Source organism: Pan troglodytes, chromosome 6 (assembly GCF_028858775.2).
Source record: "Pan troglodytes isolate AG18354 chromosome 6, NHGRI_mPanTro3-v2.0_pri, whole genome shotgun sequence".
Taxonomy (NCBI): domain Eukaryota; kingdom Metazoa; phylum Chordata; class Mammalia; order Primates; family Hominidae; genus Pan; species Pan troglodytes.
In genome coordinates this window covers 42080475-42099710 of record NC_072404.2, presented here as the reverse complement: position 1 = coordinate 42099710, position 19236 = coordinate 42080475, and the positions used below count along the sequence as shown (strand labels likewise).

At 45.7% G+C, this 19236-nt stretch overlaps 1 protein-coding gene across 7 annotated transcripts in view; it reads left to right on the top strand.

Moving 5' to 3' along the window:
- MATCAP2 (microtubule associated tyrosine carboxypeptidase 2) overlaps positions 1-4270 on the top strand; it is a 65802-nt gene extending 61532 nt beyond the window's left edge. For all 7 annotated transcript variants that reach the window (XM_003318257.7, XM_063815310.1, XM_519042.8 and 4 more), the window contains one exon: positions 1580-4270. In XM_003318257.7, coding sequence (XP_003318305.6) covers positions 1580-1738 — 159 coding nt within the window. In that variant the 3' untranslated portion in view covers positions 1739-4270. The remainder of the gene's footprint in view (positions 1-1579) is intronic.
- Positions 4271-19236: the final 14966 nt, after the last annotated feature.

Genomic DNA, 19236 nt, shown 5'->3' with positions numbered 1-19236 from the left:
GTGCTGGGATTACAGGTGTGGGCCACTGGCACCGGGCTGAGTTCTTTTCCTAAAGCCTTCCTACTGAGCCTGGAAGAGTATTGATCAGAAGACTATAGTTTTTAAAGTCAACTATGTTTTAGAATTTGAAGATAATTTAAGGCCAGGCATTGTGGCTCACACCTGTAATCACAGCACTTTGGGAGGTGGAGGCGAGAGGATCACTTGAGACGAGGAGTTCGAGACCAGCCTGGGCAACATAGCAAGACCCCGCCCCCCCACAAAAACAAAAACAAATTAGCCTGGCATGGTGGCACATGTCTGTAGGGAGGCTAAATGGGAAGGATCGCTTGAGCCCAGGAGTTCGAGGCTACACTGAGCTGTGATTGCATCACTGCACTCCTGCTAGGGTGACAGAGAAAGACCCTATCTCTTAAACAAATTTAAGAATAAAGATAATTTATAGAACTTTAAAAGCTTCATCCTTAAACCTAATATAAGTACCTGTGAGAGACTAGCTTCTTAAATAGGAGAATTAAAAAGATGTGAACTTTTTTACAAAAATTCAAAATAAAAGCAAGAAGATGTAATACAAATCACAAATCATTATGTATCCTAAATTAAAGAGAAATAGGAACTTAATATATGGATTGAGTATCTCTTCTCTAAAATGCTTGGGACTAGAAGTGTTTTGGATTTTGGATTTTTTTTGAATTTTGGAGTATTTACATTCTTTACTAGTTGAGCATCTGAAATCCCCAAATTGGAAATTCCACATGCTCCAATGAGTATTTTCTGTGAGCATCACGTGGGTGCTCCAAAAGTTTGCAGCATTTCAGATTTTGCATTTTTGGATTTGGGATGCTCACCCTGTATAATTGTGCTAATTTTTCTAATTTAATAATATGTCATTTATATTCTAGTTATTTTGATTCTTTTATTTTGATTTTGCCAGAAGACTTGTTTGGTTTTAGAGTCTCTCTCACACACAAATATATTAAGTATGGATGTCTAATTTTTAGACAAACTGAGTAGGTTCAAGGTAGAGTATTAAATCAAATTTGACTTTTTAAAATAATCTTTTAGGCTGGGCACGGTGGCTTACGCCTGTATTCCCAGCACTTTGGGAGGCCAAGGTGGGTGGATCACCTGAGGTCAGGAGTTCGAGACCAGCCTGGCTAATGAAACATCATCTCTACTAAAAATACAAAAAATTAGCCAGGTGTGGTGGCGGGCGCCCATAATCCCAGCTACTCAGGAGGCTGAGGCAGGAGAATCACCTGAACCCAGGAGGTGGAGGTTGCAGTGAGCCAAGATCATGCCACTGCACTCCAGCCTGGGCAACAAGAATGAAACTCCATCTCAGGAAAAAAATAATAATAATACTCTTTTAATATGGTCATGGTATAAGGGGCAGAGAAATACATTATTATTTAACACAGTGAAGAAAATGTAAGTCACTGATTTTTGTTACTTTGCAGCTATTAAAATAATTTGACAAATGATCTGTATACTTTCATTTAAGGCCCAGGGAAGAAATTCATCCTTAAAATGTACATTGTAATTACATTTTTAATTTAACTCATCTTCCTTTTTTCAGGTTTCTTATGAAGATGTGGATCGCTTAAAAGGATTGGCAGTTACCGAAAACATGAGGGTCCCTCATTTCCTGCAGGACCATGGCCGATATATGGAACACTTAGAGAAGATCATGGAAGTGAATGAACTGACTGACAGGGAACTGAAAGATCTTATATAGTAATTAGCGTTCTGGCAAACACAGCTAAGCTATGCCTCCATGTATATTACCAGTTAGGTGCAGTTAGCATCAGAAGATTTATAAAAGAAGAATGACTACTTGTGTTTTCTGAAGAAGGGTCTTCAGTATTCAGCGGAATTTTTAGGTTAAGTACAGATCTTAAACTATTTCCCTAAAATGTTTCTATAGGCTGCAGGGGGAAGTTATTCCTATTTTCTGAATCTCGACAGAGTCAGATGAAAATACTACTGCTGAGCATTTTTGAAGACTCTTGGTCAAATTGCATGATAAATTTCTGCCTGAGCAGTAAGCACTGGCCTAGTGCTTCTGCCTAAATATGGAGGTCAGCTCCAACTGGAGACTGGCTGAATTCCATTGCTGTTCAGACTCCAAAGTTATATTCTATTTGATAAATAATGGTAATTATTCTCCTTTGAAAAATTAGTTTTGTGTTGCTCCAAAAAGCTAGCTATATATCTCAGCTTTCTTATTTCTTTTATATGTTAAGGGATTTTAAAGGGAGAGGAAAAGCAATTTGAAAATTTTTCATTAAGTGTTTTAACATTATTGTTTCACCTTATCAGCTTATAGGAACTAAATTAGAGAATCACCTCTTTTTGTCCAGTTATCTCTTAACTATGTTTTCATTTGCTGAAACATATTGTACCCTTTTAAATTTTTTACAGAGTTTTAACGTCTTTTCCACTGCATCCTTTATAAAAATAAGTACAAATTCCAGAGAGGTTTTTCTACACAAATAAAAAATAATTGGGGAAGGGCTACTCACCTTTTTTATGAAACAGAATATGTAACAAGCAGAGGACAAATAGACTGACCTGGTTAAATGTAGGTTCTGGATGTCGATGGGTAGCACCTGCAGTAAACTTGACCATGCTCTGAAAAAAGAAATTTCTGAGTATTGATGGTTTATAAAGCCAGCTTTGTGCTATTGGTTCAGTATATTTTATCAAATCTTTGACTTCATCAACCCAGTAATGACATAGTTTAAATTTTAAAATGAGAGTTCTGTTTTGCTGTATTTCTCCTGCTAGCCTAGCTTTGTATTTTATCATCAGCTTCCGTATATACTTGTATATATATACCTGGATTCAAATGGTTCTTCATACAACTTAATGATCAGAAAGAATGCTGCTGTAAACACCCCACTCAAGATTGCTGCTGGAATTTCTACCCAAAGCTGTCTGAGAGTTTATCTTTACCTCAGTGCAGGCTAAAATAATGGTGCTAATACTGGTAGATATATACTGTGAAGCCTGGTTCACATTCATGCTAGAAAATGATTTTGGGAAATCTTTTATAGGAGAGGTTACATGATTTTTCTCTTTCACATATCTAGAAGGACTTGCCTCAAAAAAGAATGTTGCAGCAAACAGGATATACTCTAGCTGGTGCCCAAAGGTTCTTGCAAAACCATGAATCTTGCTTTTAGCAATAGAGGGCCAGACACTTTGGAGCATTGAAAGGCCTTAGCCCCTGCTCCCCAACTACGTGCCATGCTGGGTAGTGTGTATCCTGTACATCTGTGTGCCAGGCTGGGGCAGACTGTGCCAATGCTCACCAAACACTAGAATCTGCTCTTAAACCTCTAGCATGTATCTCCTTGTAGCAGAGTTGTGCACTTTCTCAGCATTGTGTAGTGTTTTCTAATTGCATCTAAAAACTTATCAAAAGTGATTGTGAAAACAACAGTGTCTTAGACGTATAAACAGAAATGGCAATATTTATGTCCTGTGATTCAAGCCCAAAGGTTATAAATTCAACTTTCACAGGGAATAGCACTGCTAATCTTACTTTATGATTTAAATATAAAGGAAAATCACAGCAGCCTTAATTTCCTGTTGGTCGGATCATTTGCAGCAGTTCTAGTTCTTGACTTTTAAAATGGATGAATATTTTCTCTTTCTTTGTCTGATTTGGAAAAGGAACTGCTTTTTTGCCTTACTGCTTTGGTATAAGGATGAAAAACATGAGCACTCTGCAGACAAAATGACCTTAAATCACATTGATTAAGATATTTTAAAAGTTAGCAGTGAACCAAAAGTAGTTTCAGATTAGCAGAAATAAAGAGCTTTAAGCTTTAAAAGTTGAGATTGAATATTTAATGAAAGTTTATTAATTCTTTTTCCAGGAATAGCAGTAAGGTCAGTTTTTTTCCCTAAAATAAAAAGTTTTAATAAACAGAAAATTATAGCAACAGTACTTAGGAGAATAGTTGAAGATTGTATTAATTTTAATTATAATAGTTATTTGTCATAGGCTATTGATGATTAGAATTTCATTAGTTTTGTCCACTATAATTTTAAAAATAGTTGTATCAAATACAAATTCTGATAAACTGTTAGGTTTTAGCACCAGACAGGATTCAAAGGAAATTAATGTTTGCAAACATAAATCCATAGTCTTCATTTCTTTATATTTTCACCTTTGTAAAAGTGTTTAAAATTTGTATTGTTTGTTTTGTATATCTTTGGGCATTTTGTGTCTAGCTATAATAAAAAGAAACAAACAGTGCCAAGGTTCTCAGATGAAGTGTGTGGCTATATATGCATGTAACTTGGTTTCCTTGAAAACCCAATTATATTTGTATTGTGGTGTTTCTTGTTTTTTATTTTGTGATAATTGTCAAAAGGACATTAATCATGCTTGTCTTCTAGTGCCGTTACTTCTTAGAAAAATATTATATTTACCACACTTCACCTTTTCCCTAGTTATTTTAGCTTATACTCTCATGGGACATACGGAGAAAGGAAAAGGAGAGAGGTTGCATTAGTCTATTCTCATGCTGCTAATAAAGACATACTCGAAACTGGGTAATTTATAAAGGAAAGAGGTTTAATGGACTCGCAGTTCCACATGGCAGGAGAGGCCTCACAATCATGGTGGAAGATGAAGGAAGAGCAAAGTGATGTCTTACATGGCAGCAGGCAAGAGAGCATGTGCAGGGGAACTCCCCTTTATAAAACCATCAGATCTCATGAGACTTATTCACTGTCATAAGAACAGCATAGGAAAGACTTGCCCCCATGACGTAATTACCTCCCACCAGGTCCCTCCCATGACACGTGGGAATCTTGGGAGCTACAATTCAAGATGAGATTTGGGTGGGGACACAGCCAAACCACATCAGAGGGACAATTTTTTTTCTTTTTTTGAGACGGAGTTTCACTCTTGTTGTCCAAGCTGGAGTGCAATGGTGTGATCTCGGCTCACTGCAACCTCCATCTCCTGGGTTCAAGTGATTCTTCTGCCTCAGCCTCCCGAGTAGCTAGGATTACAGGCATCCGCCACTGTGCCTGGCTAATTTTTTTGTATTTTTAGTTTCACCATGTTGGCCAGGCTGCTCTCAAAGCCCTGATTTCAGGTGATCCACCTGCCTTTGCCTCCCAAAGTGCTGGGATTACAGGCATGGGCCACCATGCCCGGCCTCAGAGGAACAATTTTGTCTTAAGGTACTATCCTGTTCATTTAGTAAACTTTTATGTAGAATGTATCAAGCAGGACCTGTGCTGATTACTAGAGATCCTCTGGTGAATAAGAGAAGAGAAGAGAAGAAGCACAGAAGAAGGTTATGGCACAGCCACATTCCCTTGACCAAAAAATGCTACAGAAAAAATGTACACTCTAGTCAGTGGGCCTGCCTGTGTGTTTGAAGCAGAGAGGAAGATAATTTGCTAAATGGTGATTGTTCACAGGATTTTATTACTGCTTTTTGCACAGGATTTTATTACTGCTTTTTGCAAGGCTTATGTTTGGAATAAAAGCACCTTCCCAGGGGAAGTAGTAGACCAGGAATGCAGTTGCTTGGGTCATCATAGGCCTGTGGGAGATCCCCTGAGACCTCCTGCAGATGCCCATGGGAGCCAACACTGTATCTTTAAGAAGATGAGCATGAAGCTGGGATGGAGAGAAGAGTGTGGTGCCCTCACCCATCAGGGGCAAGTAACTAGGTATAATAGTTTTCATGCTGCTGATAAAGACATACCTGAGACTGGGCAATTTCCAAAAGAAAGAAGTTTATTGCACTTACAGTTCCACGTGGCTGTGGAGGCCTCACAATCATGGTGAAAGGTGAAGGTGAAAAGCCTGTGGTGAAAGGTGAAGGTGAAAAGCCCGTCTCACATGGCAGCAGACAAGAGAAGAGAGTTTGTGCAGGGAAACTCCCCCTTATAAAACCATCAGATCTCGTGAGACTTATTCACTACCACGAGAACAGCATGGAAAAGACCTGCCCCCATGATTCAATTACCTCCCACCAAGTCCCTCCCACAACACGTGAGAATTCAAGATGAGATTTGGGTGGAGACCCATCCAAACCATATCATTCCACCCTGGCCTCTCCCAAATCACATGTCCTCACATTTCAAAACCAATCATGCCTTCCCAGTAGTCCCCCAAAGTCTTATTTCAGCATTAACTCAAAAGTCCACAGTCCAAAGTCTCATCTGAGACAAGGCAAGTCCCTTCCGCCTATGAGCCTGTAAAATCAAAATCTACTTCCTAGATGCAATGGAGATACAGGCATTGGGTAAATACAGCCATTCCAAATGGGAGAAATTGGCCAAAACAAAGGGGTGACAGGCCCCATGCAAGTCTGAAATCTAGTGGGCAGTCAAATCTTAAATCTCCAAAATTGTCTCCTTTGACTCCATGTCTCACACCGAGGTCACATTGATGCACGAGATGGGCTCCCATGGCCTTGGGTAGTTTCACCCCTGTGGCTTTGCAGCCCCCCATCTGGCTGCTTTCACTAGCTGGCATTGAATGTCTGTGGCTTCTCCATGTGCACAGTGCAAGCTATCGGTGGATCTACCATTCTGGAGTCTGGAGGACGGTAGCCCTCTTCTTACAGCTCCACTAGGTGGTGACCCAGTAGGGACTCTGTTGAGGCTCCCACCCCACATTTCCCTTCTGCACTGCCCTAGCAGAGGTTCTCCATGAGGGACCTGCCCCTACAGCAAACTTCTGCCTGGGCATCCAGGCATTTTCATACATCCTCTGAAATCTAGGCAGAGGTTCCCTAACCTCAATTCTTGAACATGTGGGAATTCAAGATGAGATTTGGGTGGGGACACAGCCAAACCATATGAGCAGGCTTTGAATCCACACAACATAGAAGCTGCCAAGGCTTGGGGCTTCCACCATCTGAAGCAATAGCCCAAGCTGTGCCTTGGCCCATTTTAGTCATTGCTGGAGCAGCTGAGATGCAGGGCATCAAGTCCCTAGACTGCATACAGCACAGGGACCCTGGGCCCAGCCCATGAAACCATTTTTTCCTCCTAAACCTGAGGGCCTGTTATGGGAGGGACTGCCACAAAGGTCTCTGACATGTCCTGGAGACATTTTCCCTATTGTCTTGGTGATTAACATGCAGCTCCTCATTATGCAAATTTCTGCAGCCAGCCTGAATTTCTCCTCAGAAAATGGGATTTTCTTTTCTATCACATTGTCAGGCTGCAAGATTCCCAAACTTTTATGCTCGGCTTCCCATATAAAACTGAATGCTATCTGGGTGCAGTGGCTTATACCTGTAATTCCAGCATGTTGGGAGGCTGAGGCAGGTGGATCACCTGAAGTCAGGAGCTTGACACTAGCCTGGCCAACATGGTGAAATGCTGTCTCTACTAAAAATACAAAAAATTAGCTGGGCATGGTGGCGCATGCCTGTAATCCCAGCTACTTCAGAGGCTGAGGCAGGAGAATCGCTTGAACCTGGAAGGCAGAGGTTGCAGTGAGCTGAGATCATGCCACTGCACTGCAGCCTGGGTGACAGAGTGAGACTCTGTCTTAAAAAAACAAAAAACCCAAAAAACCCAAGTCATTTCTCCAATGCTTTGCTGCTTAGAAATTTCTTCCAGCAAATACCCTAAATCATCTCTCTCAAGTTCAAAGCTCCACAAATCTCTAGGGTAGGGGCAAAATCCTGTCCGTCTCTTTGCTAAAACATAACAAGAGTCACCTTTGCTCCAGTTCCCAACAAGTTCCTCAATTCCATCTGAGACCACCTCAACCTGGATTTCATTGTCCATATCATTATCAGCATTTTGGTCAAAGCCATTCGACAAGTCTCTGGGGAGTTCCAAACTTTCCCACATTTTCCTGTCTTCTTCTGAAGCCTCCAAACTGTTCCAATCCCTGCCTATTACCCAGTTCCAAAGTTGCTTTCAAATTTTTGAGTATCTTTTCAGCAGCACCCCACTGCTGGGACCAATTTACTATATTAGTCAGTTTTCACATTGCTGATAAAGACATACCCGAGACTGGGCAATTTACAGAAGAAAGAGGTTTATTGGACTTACAGTTTTACATGGCTGGGGAGGCCTCACAGTCATGGCAGAAGGTGAAAGGCACATCTCACATGGCAGCAGACAAGAGAAGAGAGCTTGTGCAGGGAAACTCCCCCTTATGAAACCATCAAATCTCATGAGACTTATTCACTGTCACGAGAACAGCATGGGAAAGACCTGCCCCCATGATTCAATTACCTCCCACTGATTCCCTCCTGCAACATGTGGGAATTCAAGATGAGATTTGGGTGGGGACACAGCCAAACCATATGACCAGGCTTTGAATCCAAACCTTTGTCTGCACTTGTGAAAGTCTTGTCAGTCACCTATGGTTTTTATCCATTTTCGATAGCTAAAGGAGTTAATGTCTTGAAACTCATGGCAGGATGTAAAATACCTATGCTTGTCAGCAAGTTGTGGGAGCACTTTATGAATACGTGGAATTTCAGTGGACAATCATTTCAAGAGACTATGGAGTTCTGGAGATTTTTTTTTTCCCAACATCGGGGTGAAATAAACCTGAAAAAATCCTGTCACCATATAGATTCAAATTCTTAATATGTAATGACCTAAGGTGTAAATATCCACATTTAGATAAACCAGATATTTTGTTCTCTTGCCATTTAAAAATACCTCTATTATATTAGGAGTACTTTCCTACTTAATTACTGTTACATCTTCATTAAAATATGGTCCTACACATCAACTGACACTCCTGAATGGAAGAAGACAGTAATTCTTTTTGTCACTCATTTGTGTTGGAGCTCTAATTTGCTCTTTGGTGAGACAGTTGGAGTGTTATAGTCAGCAATTAGACTTTAATAAGCAGAGGCTGGGCACTGTGGTTCACGCCTGTAATCTTAGCACTTTGGGAGGCCGAAGCAGGTGGATGGATCACTTGAGGTCAGGAGTTCAAGACCAGCCTGGCCAATATGGTGAAACCCCGTCTCTACCAAAAATACAAAAATTAGCCGGGTGGTGGCATGCGCCTATAATCCCAGCTACTTGGAAGGTTAAGGCAGGAGAATCGCTTGAACCCAAGAGGCTGAGGTTGCAGTGAGCTGAGATTGCCCACCACTGCACTCCAGCCTGGGCAACATAGTGAGACTCTGTCTCAAAAAAAAAAAAGAAAAAGAAAAAGAAAAACAAAAAACAAAAATTAGCAAGCAGAGAACATCCTCCAGTTTTTGAGCACCAAGGGCACCAAGAATCTCTGCATGCTTCTCCACAATTCCCCACTAGAGGGAGCACTGGCTCTTTTATTTTTCCCTTCTCCCGCTCTTCTCCCAGCAGTTTATCTTTGACTTCAGGTCCCCTAAAATGTTTAATCTTGCAAGTTGACACTTGCAGCTAAATCCTAACCTAAACTCTGATTTCAAGCAAGTGTAAGTGTTGTAGGAAAGATGTATATATTTTAAAGAACCCAAGAAAGGGATTACCGAAGTCTCCTGTAGGCCTATTCTAAAAGGTTTCCTCCTCCATCCAATGCAAATTTCACACTGACAAATCTGTCATAAAATTCCTTGAGATGATTTGGCCTTAAAAACAATATACATATTCTGTATATTTCCAGTTTTCAGTCTTGAGAAATATTTTGAGTAATATTTCATTGTGTCCATTTGAAGTAATATCTGTGTGAGAGATGAGCAATTCGAAATTCAGATCCTGCTTTATCTCAACAGCACAACTGCTTTAGACACTTCTCAGTGAATCCAGCTTTTTTCCCTGTTAGAGAAATGGGAGAAAGGAGGTATTTGGGAAAGTCACTAGATCCTCTGGCCAAGAGAAGCTTCTCAGCTCAGCAAGTAATAATGTCCCACAAACTGAGGTCCCCATTGTTTCTTTTTGTTGGTTTATTTGTTTTGAGATGGAGGCTGGCTTTGTCATGCAGGCTGGAGTGCAGTGGTGTGATCTCGGCTCACTGCAACCTCTGCCTCTTGGGTTCAAGCGATTTTTGTACCTCAGCCTCCCAAGTAGCTGGGATTACAAGCATGTGCCACCACGCCCGGCTAATTCTTCTATTTTTAGTAGAGACTGGGTTTTACCATGTTGGCCAGGCTGGTATTGAACTCCTGCCCTCGAGAGATCTGCCCGCCTCGACCTCCCAAAGTTCTCGGATTACAGGAGTGAGCCACTGCACCCAGCCCCATTGTTTCTAGAGCACAGGCAAGGCTGGGAAATTCAGTTTCTAATCTTAAACTCCCCTTTGCTTAGATAACAGCTTTCTAGCTTTCACCAGACCCTGGATTCCCAGTAATAATGCATCCTTCAGACCCTTTAAGCCTCTGGACTGTCTTCAAATAAAATACTGGAAATTGCAGAGGTCTGACTCCCTCTCATCCCAGCCCACCCTCCTCCAGGTACACAGACCTCCTATAAACTGAGGTTCCTTCCGAGGGCTGTTAGGCAAACTTCTGAGGTTTTTAGGAGTTAGATATGTGACTGGCTTTATCTGAGACAATTCTACAAGAACATGAACATACTAAATGTTGAGGATGAGAATGAAGGCCTTTGCCTCCACAGCCTCCAGAAGCCATCTGGAAGCTGCCAATGGTGGGGACCGAGGCTGAGGCTGGCTCCTAGAAGTTTTCATCCTCTTATGCTTTCACTGCTCCTAGCTGGCAGCACATCTTCCACCCAAGAACCTCAATGCCAAAACCACTCAGAGTCTGACTGCTTCTTGCCAGGAGACCTATGAGACCCCTCTAGGAGATAAGAATGAAAAGATCTGATTTCCAACTTCTCTGCAATTTGGTCTTCTTAGATAAGTAAATGATGATCAATGCTGTTCAGAAAAATTCAGAAGAAAACTTCAGAGAAATTCCTAGAGCTGCAGTTGCTTACCAGTTCTGTAAATAGTAAGGATTTACCCAACATCAGTCTTGTTTGGTAATTAGATTAGTGAAAAAATCCTCACTGCCAGCTCCATTAGGACAGTGAAGCCAAGGACTTCAGACTTTTAATAAAATAGCCACAGTAACAATAGTTCTCCTGCTGTTATCTGTCTGTCAGCTTCAATTCTAAACTTTTTCAGCTGCCTGGCTGATCTCTGACATAGGGCCAGGTAGCTATCATCCTTGCTACTGAAAGAATCCCTTACCCAGCCATTGAAAGCCACACCAAAATTCCAAGTAAATAAACCACCACAGTTCTTGACATTTTAGTCAGCCCCATCTATATTGTCTCTAGTATTATTTATGGTAGGCTCAAACTGGGCATGACGGTACGTTCCCAGCTACTTGGGAGGCTGAGGTGGGAGGATCGCTTGAGCCTAGGAGTTTGAGGACAGCCTAGGCAAGATAGCGAGACCTCATTTCTGTAAAGAAAATATGTAACACACACACACACACACGGCAGCACCCTGTTTTAACCAACTCCCTCCACATCAGTATTTCTCAAAGTATGAGCCTCAGAGCATGGCCACCAATTCAACTGGGCCACAGGCCAGGCCTAGTCAATGTTTCTTCATCAGACTCTGGGTTAGGGCTTAGGAATCCACAGGTCAGGAAGTCCCACGGGTGATTCTTCCAGGTATCTACGTGTGAGGACCACTGCCCCGGGAAAAATTCTCCTTGCTGGATATCATGAAGGAAACTGGAGGCCTGGGGAATTGCCCCCCATCACTCAGCAAGTCTGGTGGTATCGACGGCCTAGTCCTTGTGTTCCTGATTCTGTCCTTGGGCTTTTAGAGTCCAGAGAATGGGGGAGATTTATAGTCCAGAAAATTCATAGGAACCCTTCATGCATAGAACAGGTATGGTGCCCATTTGCCAAGAGGTAAAGCCATCTCTGGAATTTCTATTTTAAAATGCCACTTCCCGGTATGTCAGAACTCAGAGCAAAGAGACTACCACACAATACACGGCAGGCCTGGGGCTGGAGCCTGTCACTCTTCTCTGGCTGTGTCCAAAGTAGCTGGTGCTGGTGCAGCCACAACCCCAGCCAATCGCACTCACTCCTCATCACTGGAGTCCTCCTTAGTGCGCCTCACCCTGAGCATTGATCCTTTAAGTAAATAATTCATCATGATGAAAGTCAGCAAGACACTGAGGTGATTGCGTCCTCCATCACTGACTGTGGATCGGAATTAGGCCGGCTAAGCAGACACTATATTAGGCACTCCCAGAACCAAAAGCACCAAGCGAAGCCTGCCTGATGTGGTTTGACCCCAGAGCTCAGGAAAACAGAAGCAGGTGAGAAATCCCTTCCATGGCCTTTTATCTCTCTCCCTTCTTCCTCCTCCCCAGGCCACCTGGAAGGAGGGAGTCAGTGAACCATCTCTTTTCCTGCTGCTCTCTTTAGCAGGCCTTCGAACTTCACTGCCCTCGCAGACACAAGTTTTCCACATTACCAAGCCCAGCCTGGCCACCCAGGGACACAGATTTGAGAAAAAGAGGGTGCCTCCCTCCATCCCTACCCTCCTGGAGGGATAAAGGCAGAAGCAGGAGACACCCCTGGGAAGCAAGAGCAAGGCCCCAGGGTGCCTAGGACAGGACCTCACCTTTGCCTTTGAAGCTTATCCTTGCTATCGCAGGCTGCACCTGCACTCCTGGCCTGCAGTGGCCCGGTGGCCTGGCTACCCCTGAACCTCTGCCATCTCCTTTCTGCTGTCTGTGTGTTTCTGGGGCAAAACCAAGCTCTCAGGTCAACCTCAGCTACTCAGCCTTCTAAGCAGTTTCCAGAAAGCAGGAAGTCGCAGGAAATGCTCCCTAGACTGTCTCATTTGCATGAGCCCCGCCCACCTTTGTCAAGGACGTTTGTTTTCCGTGACCCTCCTTCCAATCTGACTTCTTTCATTATCCCCCACCCACTGCACTCACTCCTTAGCTCAGTAAAACTCGAGTCCCTAATGCCCTCCCAACAATAATAATTTAATTAAATAATTTGTCGCAATAGAAGTCAGCAGAGTACTTGGGAAATGGCATCTTCCATCACTGACTACTGGCAATTGGCCAGACACCAAAACCAAAAGCTGCAGGGCAATCCTGCCTTATGTGGTTTGACCCTGAAGGTCAGGGTTGCCCCTACTCTCACTGGTGGCCTCTCTCATGCCCAGCAAACAAACTCCTTCCAACAAGGGTCCCCTTGCCTATTTTTCAGTGGTGGTTTAAACTCTGTGCCCCCCACTTCTGATGGGGCCCTGACATCTGAACTTGTCCCCCTGTATGGTGTTGGCTCCCACAAAGGGGCCTCCTCATGCTTGGCTGGGGACCGTCCACCCCTGGACACTGCTCAGCTCTGCACAGAAGCCAGGATTGAAAGACATCCTCCAGACTGTAGAAAATTGCCCCCATCCCCAGGGCATGTTCTGCATTTCTCAGTGCCATCCTGCTCACAGATTTGGGTGGTCTGGGAACTCCCCAAACCTTTCCATCCACATTGCACTCCTGTCTTCCCTAGAGACACTTGGCCACCACTGAAGATGATGGTGGTGACGATTTCATGCCAAATATATTTCATTTAATCTTTATGACAATATTAAAGGTAGTAGACATACCTCCATTTTTCAGGTAAAGAAACTGAGAGGCTCAGAGGGGTTGAGTGACTTTCCCAAAGTCACACCAATAGTAATTTCCGGAAAGGATTTGAACAGGAGTTTGGGCTCATAACACCCATTATAGCCATGCTCTTAGTGCTACCCAGGGCTTCCCTCACTCTCTTCCTGTCAATGCCCTGAAACTTGCTTCAACCTCCAGCTCCACCTGGCACCTTTCCAGGGACCCACTCCCAAAGGGTGGGTAAATGTCACCCTAGCTCTGATGCTCAGACGCAGAGATACTGCAGAGAGGATGGGGTAGTGGTGGTGGAAGAAAGCAAGGAAGGGAGAGGACACCCTTGAGGTGAGAGACAAGCTTCACTGGTAACCCCAGGGTTTCTCTACTCTCTGCTCTCTCCCTCCCCACATCAGGATCTGTCCTGGGTGACAAGACCAAGGGAGGTGAGCTGGTGGAGACCGGCACCATCCCAGGTCTCCCTCAGCCTATTTGTTGCTGCTCTTGGCTACAGAGCCTTCTTTGGGGAGGCGGGCAGAGCCACATTCCACCTGACTTTGTGGGGCTGAGTAGTTCTCCTGCATTCCCTCTCTAAACTTCATTCATTCATTTGCTTCTCCAATGCCATGATGTGCCAGGTTCTGGGGATACAGGCATGATCATCTATTAGTTTCCTAGGGGTGCCATAACAAATTACCATCAATTGAGAGGCTTACAACTAGAGAAATTTAGTCACCCATGGTTCTGGAGGCAGGGAGTCCAAAATCAAGGTATGAGCGAGGCCACTCCCTCTGAAGCCTAAAGGGAGAACCCTGCCTCTCCTCTTCCAGCCTCAGATGCTGCTCCGCAGTGTTCCTTGGCTTGCAGCTCCATCACTGTAATCTCTGCCTCCGTGGCCACTTGGCCCTCTCCCTGTTTGTTTCTGTTTTTTCTTCTTCTTACATGAATACCAAGTCATATGGGATGAAGGGCTCACTCCACTCCAGCAGGACCTCATCTTAACTGTGTCTGCAATGACCCTATTTGCAAATAAAGTCACAGTCTAAAGTACTAGGGGTTAGGATTTTAATATAAATTTTGAGGGGATACATTTCAGCCCATAAGAAAAGGTAACAGCCTCCCTGCCCTTAAAACATCATCATGATCAATCATCACCATCGTCATCATCATCATCATCATCATCGGGACTGTCATCTTCAGGTAAGCTTCCCTCTACTTCTCTACATGTGCAGTCTGGCTGGGAGGCAGGCCTGACAGCCGAGGCACTCCACGGTTTGATGTGTGTTCTCATAGAGGAATGTCCCACCCTTGACGGGAGCACAGCAGACCCATCACGGAAGGCTCTGGAAGGGCAGGTTTCCCCACCCGCTCCCAACTGCCTGGGCAGTTGACCTATAGGCACCCTAGTTCAACTTGTCCAAAACAGGGATTAGCATCTTCTCCCCAAACCTGGCTCTTTTCCTGAATTTTTCTTTTTTCTTTTTTTTTTAAACCTAACAAAGATCAACTTCTTAGAAACCTGAAGCTGGTCAGGGTGGAGGCAGAACTCGAACCCATGTCCTTGTGACACTCAACAGTGTCCCAATAGCCCGCCTCTGCACTTGCTTTCCAGCCCCTCAGGCCTTTCTCTGAGACTAGTGTGACCAACCTGGCCCCCACCAGCTCTACTAACACCTTAGCCGAAGGACCGCACAATAATATGCCGGCAACGAGAGCCATCCCCCATCCCTGCCCCGATACCTGCCCCGCTCCCGGCACTGCGGATGCAGGCCCCCTCCTCTACCTGTTCCTACTCCCACACAAGCCTGCAATGCTCCCCAGCGCCGCAGAACCACCTCAACATCCTTAGCCTGCCCTGGAAGAGCTGGCCTGTGGCTCCCGTCAGTCTCCTCTCCATATCTCGTCCTAAGCTCTTGCCAGGAGCAGCCACATCACTGCTGTCCTCCCTCCACACCCCGGCCCTCCTGGTCCCCTCTTCCGGGGATGCCATCTGCTACTCACCCGGTCAGGTCCCCGCTCAAGGGGACCTCTCCCAGGAAGACTCCTCAGACTCGCCTCCAGCTGAGCAGGTTCTCCCTCCTTAGGTTCGCACAGCACTCTTTATCTCAGCTGCAAACGTTTTTCTGCGTTTATTCTTAATTGTGAGCCTCCCTCTAAACTGTTAAAAGCCAGGCCACAGGTGTCGGAGCTGAGCTGGAATCCTGACTTTGTTGCCTCCTGGCGGCGAGGCCCAGGTACTGGTTACTTATCTTCTGAGTTTCGGTTTTCTTTTCTGCACCATGGGGCTGAGGTGAGGTTTAAGGCGCCTTGCCAGGTGTGTGGCGCTGACAAGGCTGGCAGGGAGCACCTGTTCACTTCGGTGCCCTCCCTTCTTCCCCTAAGGAATACCTCCCCACCTCTTTTCCATCTGCTGGACGCCCTCAAATATGGGTTCTTGTAGACCTTGTGGGTAGTGCTGGGCTCTTCTCTGACAGAGACAAACATCTCTGGGGCCTGGCAACTGGGGAAGGGACTGATTGTCAGGCAGGAGGTGGCACTCAGAGGCTGGGCACGGTGGCCCCCACCTGTAATCCCAACACTTTGGGAGGCCAAGATAGGAGAATTGCTTGAGCCCAGGAGGTCATGACCAGCCTGGGCAACATAGGGAGACCCCATTTCTACAAAAACTGGGGGAAAAAAATAACCTGTGGGGTGGTTGAGTGCCTGTGGTCTCACCAGCTACTTGGGAGGCTGAGGTGGGAGGATTGGTTGAGCCCAGGAGGTCGAGGCTGCAGTAAGCCATGATTATACCACTTCGCTGCCACCTGGGAAACAGAGTAAGACCCTGTCTCAAAAACAGTGGCACTCAGATGACAGCCCTAGACAGGCAGGAGGGCTCATCGCTGTCCACTTCTGGGCCTCACTCAGAGAGAGGCCTTGTTGTCCAGTTCCACCCAAGGTCCTCCCAGGAGGCAGGGGCTGCTGGCGTCTGCCAGGTGGGGTCAGGCAGGGAGACCACCCATCTACTCCCACAAGCTGAGGATGAGAACATTCCACCTTATAGGCCACATAAAGCTGCTTTCATGATTCCCTGGGGTTGTTTCTTCTTTGCTCTCCTTAAGTCTTGGGTAAAGGCTGGGTTACCTGCTCCAGCTAGGCCTAGCTGTGCTGCGGACAGAAGTGTTGCGGGTGGGAAGGTGAGTGCCCCATGGCAGCCCTGTGGCCACAGCAGGAAGGAAACTCTGGGCAGAGGGCTGGGCTGGCCTGCTCAGGCCCTCTCAGCTGAGGAGAACCAGCCCCAGACATCCCCAGCCTGGAGGCTCAGGGTTCAATTTCATTAAGGCGGGGGTGGTAGCCGGGGCAGTGGGCACGGGGCCTCACACCTGTAATCCCAGTACTTCGGGAGGCTGAGGCGGGTGGATCACTTGAGGTCAGGAGTTCAAGACCAGCCTGGCCAACATGGTGAAACCCCGTCTCTACTAAAAATACAAAAATTAGCCAGGCATGGTGATGTGCGCCTGTAATCCCAGCTACTCGGGAGGCTGAGGCAGGAGAATCGCTTGAATGCAGGAGAATTGCTTGAACACAGGAGGCAGAGGTTGCAGTAAGCCAAGATGGCACCACTGCACTTCAGCCTGGGCAACAAGAGGGAAACTCCATCTCAAAAAAAAAATAAAAATTTCATTAAGGTGACCCACGGTTTTCTTACACATGATAGAAGATGGAGGGATGAATTGTTTTGCCTGGCTGTTGGGTGAGGCTTCTCTGAGCCAGGAGAGAGAGAAAGAAGTTTCCCTTTGACCTGGTGGGTGCTCAGACTCCTCCTGGCCACATCTTTAGTGGAGACTCACGGAGAGGTGAACACGGAATACAAGAGGATCCCACTCCGGCCTGGCTAGCAGCTTCCTTCCCATCCAGGCTTGCGCAGCTGCAGGAGCGCTGCACTGGAGACCGTATAACCCAGACCAGGGAGGAGTGGCCCTGGAAGGCAGGGATCTTCCTGCTCCCTCTCCCCCAACCCCACTCCCAGGGCCTATCCTGGTGGGTGCCCAACAGGTGATTAACGCACAAAAAGCAACTGAGGGCTTTTAAATAGCCCTTTCTTCTTTTCTCTCTGGGACTTTTAATTTACCCTTCAAATACATACATTTTAATGTTCCCCTTTTAGGATTAAACACTGAATTCCTTTTGGTGATTCTTTCCAGGGACTGGCATAAAAGGAAAGAATTACAGAGGCGAATCCCTTCCACACATGCCCACCCCTAACTGCGAGAACGCTGGCACCTCGGTCTACAGGGAAATGCAGTACTTGCTGATTCTTTTAAAAAGTATACATTTTGGCCAGGCGCAGTGGCTCATGCCTGTAATCCCAGCACTTTGGGAGGCCAAGGTGGGTGGATCACCTGAGGTCAAGAGTTCGAGACCATCCTGGCCAACATGGTGAAAGCCCATCCCTACTAAAAATACAAAAAAAAAATTAGCTGGGCATGGTGGCGCATGCCTGTAATCCCAGCTACTCGGCAGGCTGAGGCAGGAGAATCGCTTGAACCCGGGGAAGTGGAGATTGCAGTGAGCTGAGATCACGCCATTGTACTCCAGCCTGGGCAACAGAACAAAACTCCACTTCAAACAAAAAAAAAAGTTATGCTTTAAATAAATATGTTTTTATTCCTTTAAAAAGTGTGTTTTATTATTTTTTGTGGCTTGGGCTTTTTATTATTTGTGCATTGTATTCATTGTGTTGTGAAACATTTCAAACATACACAAAAGTAGAAAGAAATGTATTATGAACCCCTATGTTCCCTTGACCCAGGTTCAACAACTATCTACGTTTTGCAAATTTAAGTGGATTTCTAACTCTACTCAACCCTTCCCATGCCGGGGAAGGATGAAGAGATAGACCATCTGTTTATTAATTAATCCTAAAGTTTCTAGAAAACTTGCACTTCTAATTCTGTTTTATGAAACCTCCTGCCTTCTGGGCTGATGATGGGCAGGCCCAGGCTGCAGGGCCCAGGGGGCTCTCGGCAGGAGAGGCTGCTAACCGAGAGGAGGAAGCCGGAAGCCCTGGAGCTCAACCATTCATTCCCACAGCAGAATTCTCTGCTGGGGAGACGCTCCGCCATTCCTCAGTCTGGGCTGGAACTGAGGCTTTCAAGGGCTAAAGGTACCCACCATGAACCAAGCAAGGATACCCCTTTCACAGCTTCGCTCAGCTCTTACTCTTCTGGGAGGCTGAAGTTCCTCTGCTGTCTCCGCTCTACCCAACCAGCAGAGCTGCCCTGCACTGCAGCCAGCTTGTCTCACCCTTCCACGGAGGCTGCTCCTGCCCTGGGTAGAGGCACTGACTGAGAGGGGACACCAGGCAGGAGCCCAGGGCCGGAAGAACCTCCTCACCCACCAGGCCCAAGGGTGCTAAGCCAGCAGCAATTTTCCAGATGGCTGCTGCCTGGCGTGATTTGAGACATCTTCCCCAATTCTACTTAGGAAATACTCCAGACACCTGAGGCTGGGCCCAGGTGTGTGGGAAAGGCCGTTGGGCTGACCCGGAAGAAGTTGCCTAAGGGTTGTTCTGGTAACTTTTGAAGAAGAGAGTGGTGCCTGAGGCTCTGCTTGGATAAGTCACCGCTGTCAGGACCTGCTGCGGGGAGACCAGCGTCTCAGTCTCTCTCTCAAGACAGCTCCCTAAGGAAAGATGAGATAGGAGGGGGCTGGAGCAGCA